At 40.0% G+C, this 13,385-nt stretch overlaps 1 protein-coding gene across 15 annotated transcripts in view; it reads left to right on the forward strand.

The window, feature by feature from the left end:
• The window catches only part of LOC128025493 (transcription factor COE3-like), a 94,812-nt gene that overhangs the window by 54,443 nt on the left and 26,984 nt on the right, over positions 1 to 13,385 (forward strand). For 6 of the 15 annotated variants that reach the window (XM_052611908.1, XM_052611916.1, XM_052611919.1 and 3 more), the window contains exons 7-9: positions 2,370 to 2,451; positions 6,301 to 6,445; positions 12,242 to 12,375. In XM_052611908.1, coding sequence (XP_052467868.1) covers positions 2,370 to 2,451; positions 6,301 to 6,445; positions 12,242 to 12,375 — 361 coding nt within the window. The remainder of the gene's footprint in view (positions 1 to 2,369; positions 2,452 to 6,300; positions 6,446 to 12,241; positions 12,376 to 13,385) is intronic. The other 9 variants (XM_052611909.1, XM_052611922.1, XM_052611911.1 and 6 more) reach the window with 3 other exon arrangements.

A 13,385-nucleotide genomic window follows, 5' to 3' on the forward strand; every position in this document is an offset into this window, starting at 1 on the left:
TTTATAATTAATTTAATTTAATGATTTTCTTTGACATTAATTGTAAATGTGTTTGGCTATAGTAGGTTACGTAATTTTCTTTTTATATAATTTACTATAGAATGACGGCATTGTGTGTGTGTGTGTATATATATATATATACTTTAAGTAAAAGTATAAATGTTTTTATTTTATTTTTTGTACAACATCTTACAATCAACATTGTACGTTTTATATACCTCTAGGGTTTTTCATGTTTTTGCTGTATCTATTGAAATTGATGCGGTCCATCTCACTTTCAAACCTCTGAATGGGTGCTTTGCAATAATCTTTGAGTTAGCACAAGTGTTTCCACCTGTGTACATGTGTGTGAAGCCATTTCTTTGTGGCTATAGAGTGAGAACAAAACAAGTGAGAGAGAGAGAGATAGCGAGTGAGAGAGGTAAATAAAGGCTATATTTCAGGCTTGATTTACTCCGATACCTGCTGTGAAACATTACAGCTCTATGGGGAAATAAAACAGGGGCCACGAATTACAGCTCGTAATACTCATTCTGATAATGGCCTGTCCAACAACTACCATACACACACTGTACACAATTAAAGCTAATGTTCTAATGACGGCAGACTCTTTTTTGGTCTCCTCTTGCCGTTATGACTGCCATCTTTCTTTACGCCCACCCCAACAATGCTGAAATTCACTTTTTTATTGACGCCGGTCACTAAAAAAAAGTCTGAAACTACCAAGGCCACCTTCGGGGCCCTTGCTTCACCTTTCTCTTACTTTTCCTCAATCTGTCTCAATCCTAAACATTCCCTCTCTGTCGGGAGGAAAGGGTGACTGTATATAAATGAGAATTGGAAGTGGAAGGGTGTTCAGGGTTGCAGATGTCATTTCACACAGTGATATATTGCTTGGCTCGCGGTCCCATCGGAGAGTCCGAATGAGAGACTTCATCCTGCATACACACACTGTTTACCTAGTGAAATACATGAGCTAACTCAATACTGAACGCAATCTGCAATGCATGACACTGTAGCGTGAATGCAAGCGAGAGAACGAGGGACCTTTATGCTGTACGTCCAGCCTCTCAAGGGTTGAAACACTGAGGTAAATATTGGTGGACATGGACATCCATATACAAAGACAAATTTCCCACTTGCTGGATAATTCGGGATGAACCGAGGTCCCTTTTAGGAAACGCCAGCTCACTCTGCAACCATATTGGTGATTTACAATAGGTCAGACAGAAACTGTCTCCTCCAGAGATGCTTTCATTCTTCAATTCTGCTTAAGTACATTCCAAATTTGATACAAATAAAATAAACCCTCTATATCTATCTATATATCTATCCATCCATCCATCCTTAGTACTATAGTTCCATCCATCCATCTATAGTTCTATAATTCCATCCATCCGTCTATAGTTCTATCATTCCATTCATCCATATATCTGTCTATAGTTATATTGTTCCATCAATCCATCCATTTCTCACTCTATAGCTGCAAACAAATGGCTTTAAAAAAAAAAACAATTTATCAAAAACTCAAAACGGCTCATCTGACTTCTATAGCAATTCTTGTGCAACCACTTCCTGTGGTACGAGGAGTGTGGCAGCAGCTGTACGAGCGTTCAACTTCCTCTTCCCTTAAGCCCTCTTATCCGTCTTCCTTCTTTTGAAGGACTCTTGAAGTGTCTCTTTACCTCATAAAAACACCAGGTTTTAGTTCCTGAGGTGCGTGTGTGTGAGGGCCTGTCCGATGGGACCTTCTCTGACTCTCGCGCGCACATGACATTTTCCGAACAGATTATGCAGTTAGTAATTTGCCCAATAATTACCAGGTGCTGTTGTCCCGTTGGCGGGGTGTGTCTAATTGTCTAACAGGACTGTAAGTTTGCAGCCCGTTCTCACCTCGTTAGGTCTCCTACCCCGTTCGTTCGCCGGTCCTCGTCTGTGATGAGCAGGGCTCAGGTGTTCTGGTTTACCTCCCCATTGAGCACGTTAAGCCTTAATTACAGGGTAGAACGGGGAGGAAAGAGGGGGGCGGAATATTAACTGACTTCCTGTCAGTGACGGACAGATGGGTTCTGTGGGGAACTGTGGGATTTGGATGCGTCAGCCACACGGACAGACTGAAAAACAGAGAGACAGGGAGGTCGTGGGAGGGTGAGGAACAAAACACTAATGATCATTACTCTGAGGGGAATTATCTAGAAACAAGGTGAATCCAGCTGTCGGTTTGATCGCACCTTTGCAGGTGGACGTCCTGGACTCGCTCTGCTATGAAGTCTACAGTTGTATTTTGTGCTATTGATTTGTTCCGTGCCAGTTTTCTCTGGATTGATTGTCTAATGTGGAGTTTTCTGTCTCTTTGTCTTCTCTTGCAGATTCTTTTTGAAATTCTTCCTCAAGTGTAATCAGAACTGCCTGAAGAATGCAGGGAACCCAAGGGACATGCGCAGATTCCAGGTAATGTTTTCTTTTTCTCTCCACACACACATCCTAATGTTAAAAACAGGCTTGCTGGGGTAGCTGTGTGGTGTATCGCTTGGTGGATATATTTAAACGGCCTGCCTGGACCCGGTCGAAGGCCAGAACTGTCTCCTCCAGAGATGCTTCGATTCTGCAATTCTGCTTAAGCACATTCCATAATGTTATACACATAAAAATAAACTCTATCTATCTATCTATCTATCTATCTATCTATCTATCTATCTATCTATCTATCTATCTATCTATCTATCTATCTATCTATCCATTTTTATCCATTTATGGATGGTTCCATCCAATCACAGAAGACATTATTAGATCCAGCACACAGAAAGGCTGCGGCCTTGGACTTCATTATGTGTGTGTGTGTGTGTGTGTGTGTGTGTGACTGCTCCGCTTAAGCCAGTGCTGCGAGGATGTGTGTTTATATACTTGTGGTTATATAGATGCATTGTTGAGCAGGCAACAGTGGTGCAGCCGTTTGCACAACTTTCATTTTTCATGCTTTGGGACGTCAAGTGTCTTCAGTGATATTGATCCATGCTTCCAGAGCAGAAGGTCAGAGCCGGCGTGAGAGGAAGTGTCCTTTCTGCCTGCACGGCGAGTAAAAGAAACATCCGTCACTGTGGATGTGCCTCCCCATAATAAAGCAACTGGACCTCTCTTTCTCTCGATGTAGCAGCATGTCTGGGTTTTCAACCTATTTACACTTCCTCTGCCTCAGCACCTGGTGGAGGTGTGTGTGTGTGGAGAGCCATACTAATGCCAGTGTATCCTCAAAGAGCACTAGTTTCTGTTGATTTACTCACTCTGACTTCTCTCTTCTCCATCAGTCGTTGCCTGTGGAATCTGTACTTATCTCCTAAAAACTTCCTTCAAGGAAACATCACCCTTCACAACCAAAACATTCCCCTTCTATAGTCCACATAGTGGTGGTTTTACTCAAAATAATTTAAGCAACTCTGTGAGGAGAGCTTATGACAGAATCACTTTTTTGAAATCATAATTGGAAGACAATTCCAACCAAAAGCAGCTTGTGAGACAAATGACCCAAAGCCGTGATGCCTGTCAGTCTGTGAGCAGAGTCCATTAACAGACACCTCTCCTCCAGCGCTAACCCTTAAACTCTGCTCTGCTAAGCTAAATGCCACGTCCAGAATAAATTTCACTCATGTTCCATTCTCCATGATCTCATGGCAAGGTCGTGTTTTTGGGGTCTCTGTCTTCCCCCATTTGCCATTCCATTTTCCTTCTCTTTTTTTTCCTGTCATCCTGTCTTTACCTCTATTTTTCCTGTAAAAAGGATACATCTAGAGGCCTATTCACACCATGGCTTTTTGACAGGACAGACATCCACAATTATATTTAATGCAAAAAAAAAAAAAGGCTTGATTCGAAAAATGTTACCGTCATCAGTTTTTGTTTTTATTTTCAGTTAGTTTTTCTTCACACTACAAATATTATTATTTTTTAAAATAATGATTAAAAGTAATAATGTATATGTTGTTTATCTGTTTTCAATTTTCAATTATTTTTTGCTTTACAATACATTTTTATTTATAATCATAATTTTTTTAAATGTTGTTTACTATTTTGATTTTCTGGTCAGATTTTTGGTCAGTTTTTACATTTGTTCAATGCTAAGTAATTAATGTCAATATCCACATTTTTTCCAAGAGATCTTATTTGTTGTGAATAGGCCTCAAGATGGGCTTTATTGTGACTCTTTACTGTGAACGTGACAGAGGGAATATTCCAGATTGTAACTGCTTCACTTCCACCTCGGACCCCCCACAACATCGCACACCACCCCTCCAACACCACTCCTCATTCAGATGCTAAACGTCCATCATTCTCTCAGTGCAACTGTATGGGCAGCCCTCTTTAGTAAACAGATCAACAAAAACAAAGAAGACCCCCTCAACTGCTACTGGTTTGGGGGGGGGGGGGTCTTTTGAAATTCTGTTTTTCTTTTGAAGGTCTACCACCCTTCTCCATCACAGCCCTTACTCAAGCTGTGACTAATAAGATAAAACACCTAATCAATAAATCTATAGATCAATGTAATGGGGTGAGCTAGCGATCTGTGGGCCGGAGGCTGCGTTTGAGTGGCTGCTAATGGATGATGGAGCAGATGAGAGACTCTCCACTTATTTCTGTTCACCTTAAGTGGCAGATTAAACACTAATTGTAGCCTTTTGTGAAAAAAAGCCACAGTGCTTCAAAACGGAGGCCTCTCTTTGATTGACAAGGGTTTGGTTAGTTCTTCTCAGTCAAGCCTCTCGTCCTTTATCTAACACGTGCACTCATGTAACCGCCCAAGTGTCTCCTTTAAATGGGAAAAAAACAGCTCTCCTTCTCACAAAGGTTAATTATATTCTTCAAATGAGAAATTAAATGCGCTTTATATAGAGTCGATTCATGCATGGAGAAAGAAATATGATGACCTATTGCATCCGCGGACCAGAATAAGACAATGTTAAACATTTTTCACCTTCATTAAGCGAATATGATTTCATGTTTGACACCCAGAATTAGTATACTCCATTTTTGAAAAAATGCAAACATGTCAAAAGCGTTCGCATTAATCTGATTATCTGAAGTGAACGTGTTTGGAAGTTTCTAAGCAGATTTGAGCCGTAGCTAACAGTAGCCTGTTTGAATTCAGGCTGGGTCATTAGCAGTCAGACGCCGTGCCAGCTTACACGAAGCATATTGAACCACGCAAGTCATCTTTTGTTGCTTAAGGTTTGAAAACAGACTCTTTTTTTCTGATTATAGTGATATAACTTATTGTTTTAATAATGTGAAGCCTGCGGGGAGTAGTTTCACCAAACCTAGTAAGACTGCAAAAGCGAGCAACTTTTCCCTTGTTTCGCTCCCTCCTGCTTGTCTTGGAAAATAAACAATGGGCACGGGTTCAAGCTCCAGTGAGGCAAATGTGTTTGCGGTTATTGTTTCGAAGGTGTGGAGTGGTCGCACGGTTGTCAGCATTCAAAATTAAGCCTCGCTGGTACGGAGGAGAGAAGTCAAACAAACAAAGCCACGAACGCAGTGTGTGTGGCGCGTGTGTGTCTGTATCCTAAGGACCCTACTGATCAGAGGGGTGCCGGGCTCATCCACTAACTGGACTGAAACCTCCTCTCATGTTGAGTCGACACCACGGGCAAAAAAATACTTTTTGTGTTCGTTTTCTTGCAAATAGGACCCACAACAAAGAGGGAGCAGAAAAAAAAGTGTCTCAATTTCTGATAAAGACCCCGCAGAACCCCTCAGAAGTGTCCTTCTTGTTTCTCTGGCCTTTAAGTACTCAGAAAGAAAAAAAAAAAACGCCTGATATTTTTGGATGCCAAATGTTTAATTTAGTTGAATGAAGTCTAAATAGTCTGTTTGCATCAAGTTCATATTTTTTTGGCAAGAAAAAACATGTGCAACATGATTTTAATGTGAAATAATGGATTTATGCAAACTCTATCATACCGAATTCATATATAATTTTTTTTTAAAATTAACCATCCCCATCACCATCTAAATAAAGTTGAATATATTAAATAGTATAAACTAAAAAAAAAAAAAAATATATATATATTATATATATATATATATATATATATATATATATATATATATATATAATTTTTTTTTTTTTTTTTTTTTTTTTTTAGTTTATACTATTTAATATATTCAACTTTATTTAGATGGTGATGGGGATGGTTAATTTTAAATTTTTCCTAGGAATAATGTGAAGCAGTACTTCTCTATGAACTTCTTCACACATCGCCCAGAGATGGAACATGCCTTCAAACAATCTTTCCGTTTTCTTCACAGGTCGTTGTATCGACAACGGTTAATGTGGATGGTCACGTGTTGGCCGTGTCAGACAACATGTTCGTCCACAACAACTCAAAACACGGCAGAAGAGCCCGCCGCCTTGACCCCTCAGAAGGTACGGCCACTCCTTATCTGGAGAATGGTAGGCACATTTCCCATAACACTATTATTTGCTGAGCTTTTCTCACTTTCTCTTTTTTCCTGCCTTTCCCTTTTCCCTTTTTCTCATTTTAAGCACACATTTTTATTTTTTTTAGTCATCCACATCCTCCTTCCACAAAACATAGTAGTCAAGCTTTAGATGAAACGTGGCTAGTTCATCTTTTAGAGAATATCCATGCTTTCTCTGTCCACTGAATAGTACTTTTAAAAAATTTGTTTTTGTTTAGATCGGATGATGTTGCTCCCTTATTATTATAAATTTTTTGAGTTTTATCTATTATTATGAATGATATTGGGCCACGTTTTTCAAGTCTTTTTAATACATTTTAATGATTTTTTTTTTTTTTTTTTTTTTTTTTTTGTAATTCTGAAAAATATATCTCTATATCAACTGTGGTGCGATTTTGATCTCAGGGGTTTGTTTAAAAAAAAAATAGCATGAATATACCTCCGAATTCAGATTTCATCCGGACTTGGTTACCTTTATACAATGAGTTTTTGGCTTCTTGAAGGTAAAAAAAAAAAACAAGTCACTGGCTGGTCAAATACAGATTTTGCTGCTTTGTTAGACTGAGATGGTTTTGATCACTCTACTTCAGTACTCAAAACTATGGGCTAAGCATTAAAACACAATCTAATAACATAATCTCTGCTCATTTAAAAGCAAAACATTAGTATTTTCTTTGTCTTAATCAGTCCGTAATTACCATATCAACCAAAGCACCAGTAATATTTAATGATGCGAGAGAAATCGCATGAAATCCCTGCTCATGTGAGACAAAAAACACAATAAAAAAAAAAATATTTGTTTTCTATTTCCCAGCTACTCGCATTAACGTTGGTGAAACAGTACAGAAGTAGTGTAATTGAACGTTTGTGCCCTGAGCGCTCGAGTGTTTGGTGTGTTGACGTATTGTTTGTCTCTCTGCTGTAGTCGCTTGATAGTAGGTGTGTTTTCCTTAGCAACCGCCTTTAATTAGGAGAGCAATTAAGAAGGTTGAGGCCTCTCCCCTCGTCTGCCTGAGTCCCGTGAGACCGAGTGAGAGAAAGAAAGAAAAAACACTGCCCAACCCAAACACATAGCCAAGGCTATCCTTCATTAAAGTCTGGTTTGCAGAGCCCTTTTTAATGTAAATCTTTTTCTAAGCTCCGATAACTGTGTTTACAACCATCGTATAGTTAGGATTTCAGTGGTTTTATAGGTTTTATAGGTGTGTTATAGATCGTTCATAATTTGTGATTTTATCGTTTTTATCAAAACTTTTTTATCGTTAGTCCTTGCATACAATATTCTCGGTCAAATTTAGATGAATCTGTTCCCTCTTGCGGTGAATTCTGACAGCACTGTAACAAGTGGTGGCGATATTCCTGACAACTCCTTTAAATTTCCGACTGTTTTAAAAGCTCACCTTAAAATAACTGAATATTACAGCTACCTGTCTAATATCTGGCCCTTTAAGGGCAACCAGGGGGCCGTTAAACGGAAAGAAAGAGTTTCCGAGCATCTGACAGTTGCCGAACTTGCCGTTTAATCACTTCTTTAAACTCGGGAGAACATTTAAGACGTATCATTCGGCTGAAAAGGAAACTCGAGAAAGGTTCAACCTGTCATCTCTTTCCATTTGGGTCTAGAAGAGATCCTAGCACACATGTACAGGATATATAGTCGTAAAATAAAAATTCATCCATATTTACGGTCAAGTCCGGGCCTGCGCCACAGATATAGGGTGCTTTAGTTTAAAAACACATTCTTGAAAGTGATAGATTCAAGCCGTGAGAGCTCGAAAGCAGCCACAGAGCGGTCCAACCGTTTCTCCTTTCCTCTCACTTTTATCTAATCATCTAATTCAGGCGAATTTTCCCGGACAGTGAATTTACTCTGCCTTCTGATCTTCAACTTAAAGTAATTCCCTCTTGCATGGCCCAGCGGACCCTCACCGTTACCGTGCTCTCCGAGCACATGAACCCCTTTCATTATTTACAGCTGGAGAATGAAACCTGGGGGAGGAGAAAGAGTCGAATGCACACTATAGGAGGGTTTCTTTTGCATTAGCGCCATTTAGATACGCCGTGCAGAAACATATGTACGAATTCACACATGTGGGAACGTGTGCGCACGCGCTCACATCCAAAACGGCCCCATCTGCGCATAGCCAGACACATCATACAAAATCAACAACCCCCTCCCTTGTCCGAAAGCACATATTCCCAGATTCGGAAGCCCCTTAGAATTGGTTCTGAGAATATAGCGATGCACAAGAGAGAAAAGAGGAGGAAGACGTTTAGTACAAGCAAAAGAAAGTCTCTCTTGCGGTGCATGCACCCCCTCCGGTCTGGGCCTACAGCTCTGGGTTGATTTGCATACCAAGTGGTGGTAATGTTGTTAGGTTTATGCAATAAAGACGAGCGGTCGGCGTCTGTGAGGCCGTAGCCAGTTAGAGAGGACAGATGGGCCGACGTGAGGTAAGAGCTCTAATCCCATCAGCGCCGGGATCAGCCTGCCATCTGGACATCCCCTGCACAATTACAAGACATTTTACGCGCTGGAACAAAGGAAGGTTGCAGCAGGCAGGATGGGACCTGTTAGAGTGCCTCAATATTGGGGAGTGCAGCGAAGAAGGTGACAAACACGCCGGCCGCCATGTTGCCATGGAAGATGACTCAAGTCTGATTAAAGCTTCACACCAATACGCCGTGGTGTTCTGTAAACAATACACACGGGAAAACACACACACACACACACACACTGAAACAATCTTGCTGGTTGACTGTCCACTTCAGCCAGAGGAAGCTCGACAAAACAAAGCCAGTGATTTCTCTGATAGTAAAGAACTATCACAAAATTCTTCAATGCATTTATACATTACATACATATATAATTATTTATTTATAATTTTAATAAATTTATAATTTATTTATAATTATTTATTAAATATTTAGATAATTTCAGTTACATAATATTTGTAAAAATATTTTACAATTATTATATTATATTATATAATTTTATATTTGTTCTAATAAAAAAAATCATAAATATATTTTGGGATAGTCTATGTAATGGTTTATGCTGAAATAGACCAAACTACATCCCCTGCTAAATTGTTCTCCCTCGTTAAAACATGTTCCTGCTTGTCACTTCCTAGTGGAGTGTTGAACTTGGCTTCTCCGGGCCGCCATAGACCATGTCTGCTTTCTCCAGTTTCCATCATCCGCTTGAGTGCATTTCGCACGTATATCATTAGCTGATGAACACAGGCTGTGTAATTCACTCCTTTATGCTTCCCATTCAACACATGTTCCCTCTCTATATTCACGCAGAATGTATGCAAATGCTCTGCGGCGGAGGGGCGAGAGGTCTGGCAGCCCTTTTCTCAAGGAGGAGGGGGTGTGGGGGGGGGGGGGGGGTTGTGGGCGTTTCGAATTCCGAGGCAATGCGTGGTGATCTCAGGCCACAGCTGCCAGACTGTCCCTCTCATCGACCCATTCTCACATCATACACACGCAGACATGCTCACGTGACTCCCTTCCTTCTACTCACCTACACAAAGTAAATTTGTTTACTGTAATTTTTGGTGAATGATTTGCTCTAATTGGTTGCGCTGATGAAGGTCAGTCCCTGTGAGGAGTCGTGTCTGTCTTTAGAGAGTTGATCCTCTTTCAAACGCTCTGCCTGCAATTAAGAAAAGCAAATGTCATTCCCAAGCCTCAGAAATGAAAATTTGTATGAACTTATTAGCATGAAGTCAACAGCTCTAGTTAAAGGCAAGCTCCCAGTGTGTGTGTGTGTGTGTGTGTGTGTGTGTGTGTGTGTGTGATCAAGCTCATGGCTTCTGGTGCTCTGGGAGCTGAGAGGAATGAGTAAATATAACCTCCACTAGTCCAACATTAAGGCAAACAAAGAGAGCTGCCTTGTCTGGGCTGTTCTACACAACAATACCTAATGTTGATTAACTAGGGCCGCCAGAACTGCAGAGAGGCAGGGAAGAGAAAGTCCTGCACACATAAGGGCTTAACCCTGCAGGTTTATCTCATGTAACGGTCATAAATATATAATTTACTGTGTTATTAGTGGAAATTATGAAGTAAATGAACAACCCCTAACCTTAAGTATTAAATTTTGGCATGTAATATGTCCCAGAAAGGCGTAAAGAAGCTTTAAACAGGCAAACAAGTCTCATAGTTTTGGACCCCAAGGCATATATAGTGACTAGACTATCATATAGACCTTGGGGTCTACTTAAAAAAAAATAAATACATAATAATAATTTTTTTTTTTTATATAGTGATATTTTATGATTTATGATATGATTTTTATATTTCTCAATAATAGAACATCCCATTTTAAATAATTTCTTAAATGTATTAATCAACATATATCAATATCATATTAAATGAATATTAATTTATAATATATACTTTTATTTCTAAAACTATAATATATAATTTATATAAATTGTAAATATTTATTATACATAATATGGGTTTATGATTATTAAAGAAAAAAACAAAAAAAAACAGTGAAAGCAGCATTAGTATTGGCATAAGTGGCTTATTGAATATTTTTGGTGATAAAATGATGTCAGAGTCTGTGGGCTGATGAAAATGATGTCAGACCCTTTTAATGGAGGGGAGAGACTCAAAGCTGAGAGGGCTTCCAAAGAGGCCAGCCATCTTCGGTGCATTATTAATAACCTCCCTGAGACTTTAAAATCTAAAAGCACAATGCCATTGTTATTTTCCCCTGGAAAATAAATGAAGGGAGTGGGCAGGCAAAGCTGTAAAATAAAATGAAAACAGCTCAAGGTGAAGGGCTACTGTTGCGGTTGAATTCATGGACAGTATTAGAGGCGTGTTGTTGTATCCGCGCACTCATTGCACAGGAGTTCGTATTCAAAAGGTGCTTTGGAGGGGGTGGTGGAACAGAGTCAACAGAGTGAAGTGGAAAAGCTGATCAAAGCAGGCAGCACTAAGATGTTAACGGGGGGTCGAGTCGCCCTGGGCCTCCGACCGCTTACAACTGTGATAGCACCTCTCAGCTCTGCAGGGGTGGAGGGGGGCAGTACGATAATGTATGCTAATAAGCCATTGGCTAACTTCACGACAAATGCAGGGTCAAGGCCACGGCCTCATTTTCTCATTTAAGAACACACATGTACGTCAGCATTATCATGATAGCTCCTAAACCTGCAAATCCCATCTCATCTTCTCTAAAATCTGATTTTAAAGACCCCAGAAAGTACTCTTTACCAAAAGATAAGAGATCCAGGGAAATAAAGGGTTGGAAGTTTTTAAAAACCAAAGGCGAAGTTTGGAGATGAAAAGGCTCGACCCAATTAGCGGATGCATTAAAAATCGAAACCAGCCGTTTTTGCACCCTCTGCCCGTGCTTTGCTTCACAACCTTTTGATTGACTGATCTCAGATCTGTGGAAGCCAGACAGATAAATCGACGGTCCTAGCGTGCACTGTGCTTTATCATCAGTAATGGCCGTATTTGGTTTAACGTATCCATACGGCAGTTTATCTGCTAGATGGGCGCTAGGCGCATCAGTCGATGTTTTCTCTTCCCTCTCATTGTGTTAGCGAACAGTTTAATGGCTGATTTCTACACAGAAGGGTTGATGTGCAAAGCAGGCCTTTTGTGTTTACGTGGCCCAAATCATTCATGCTTTGTTTACTTTAGGTTATCCTCAGCGTGAGAATGATCTACATGTGGCTAGCGTGTGTCCATACAATAGAGGGATCCTGAGAGTTGTGCTTTTTCTTTCTGTTATAAGCAGCTACCCCGTGCATAAAGGCCATTAGTCCCAGTGAAGGCTGGACCACTGGAGGAGCCACGGTCATCATCATTGGCGATAACTTTTTCGATGGACTGCAAGTCGTGTTTGGCACCATGCTAGTATGGAGTGAGGTAAGACTTTTACATAAAACCATTTTATTGTGCATGAGATATTTGCCCAGCCATTTGTTTCTGTAACAGCCTTCTAATGAACTTCATTAGATTCTATAAAAAGTGATTACGTGAAAACTGTGATTATACACAGTTTATGAAGCCCTGCTTCTACTGGTTTAATGCAATTACGCTGGCGTCCGTTTATTGTCTCTTTACATTCATTTTTTGTTCATTTCACGCCACATAAACATATAAATAAGAGTGAACTAAAGGGATGCCGAAGCTGTGTTGTAATTAGTTCGGCGCTAATAACGACTTCAGGTTAGTATGTTCCTTTATGAGTTTATAAAACTGTCTGGCATATATTTGCCGGTTGGAGCCGCAACGAGCCAATCAACGTTTGTTTATTCAATTTTATTTTATTATTTTCTTTTCCTAGTTTAATCACAAGAGCAGATAAGGAGTTAGATAAACAAACTGCATGCTAAACAGCCCCACAATAAGTCCACAGAGGCCTCCGCCGCGTTCCGTGCCGAACCATGAGGTCTTTCAAAACAATTGAACAATTAGGGGTGAAATATCTCAGAGGGGGGGAAACAAGCCAGGGAAAGCAAGGAAAACAGTGAAGGAAAGACATATGGAGGTGATTTTAGCAGGACTCCTGGCCTTTGGACTTCTCTTGGCTTAGTGTAACCCAAGGTCTGTTTTCTGACGTTAAGTCTAAAGTGAGGAAAAGAAAAATGAGGAAAGTATGTAGTTCGGTTTTGAATGGCTTCTCCTTGACAGGTTAATGTACCTCTCAGGCGTTCAAATATGTGCAATAATTGGCAGGGTTGCCTAGTTTGCCCACTGTCTGGTAATGCCCTATTTTCGAGCTCTGTGTACTCAAAACCCCTAAACAACAAGATTTTTTTTTTAAAGAGTTTTTAAAGGGTTTTTACAATTAGAGAAGCACGGGTGCTCATTGGTTAAATGTTTTCATTGGATGCCAGTTGTTCAAATCAATGCAGCAATTGGTGCAGTTTGCA

Source organism: Carassius gibelio, chromosome A12 (assembly GCF_023724105.1).
Source record: "Carassius gibelio isolate Cgi1373 ecotype wild population from Czech Republic chromosome A12, carGib1.2-hapl.c, whole genome shotgun sequence".
Lineage (NCBI taxonomy): Eukaryota > Metazoa > Chordata > Actinopteri > Cypriniformes > Cyprinidae > Carassius > Carassius gibelio.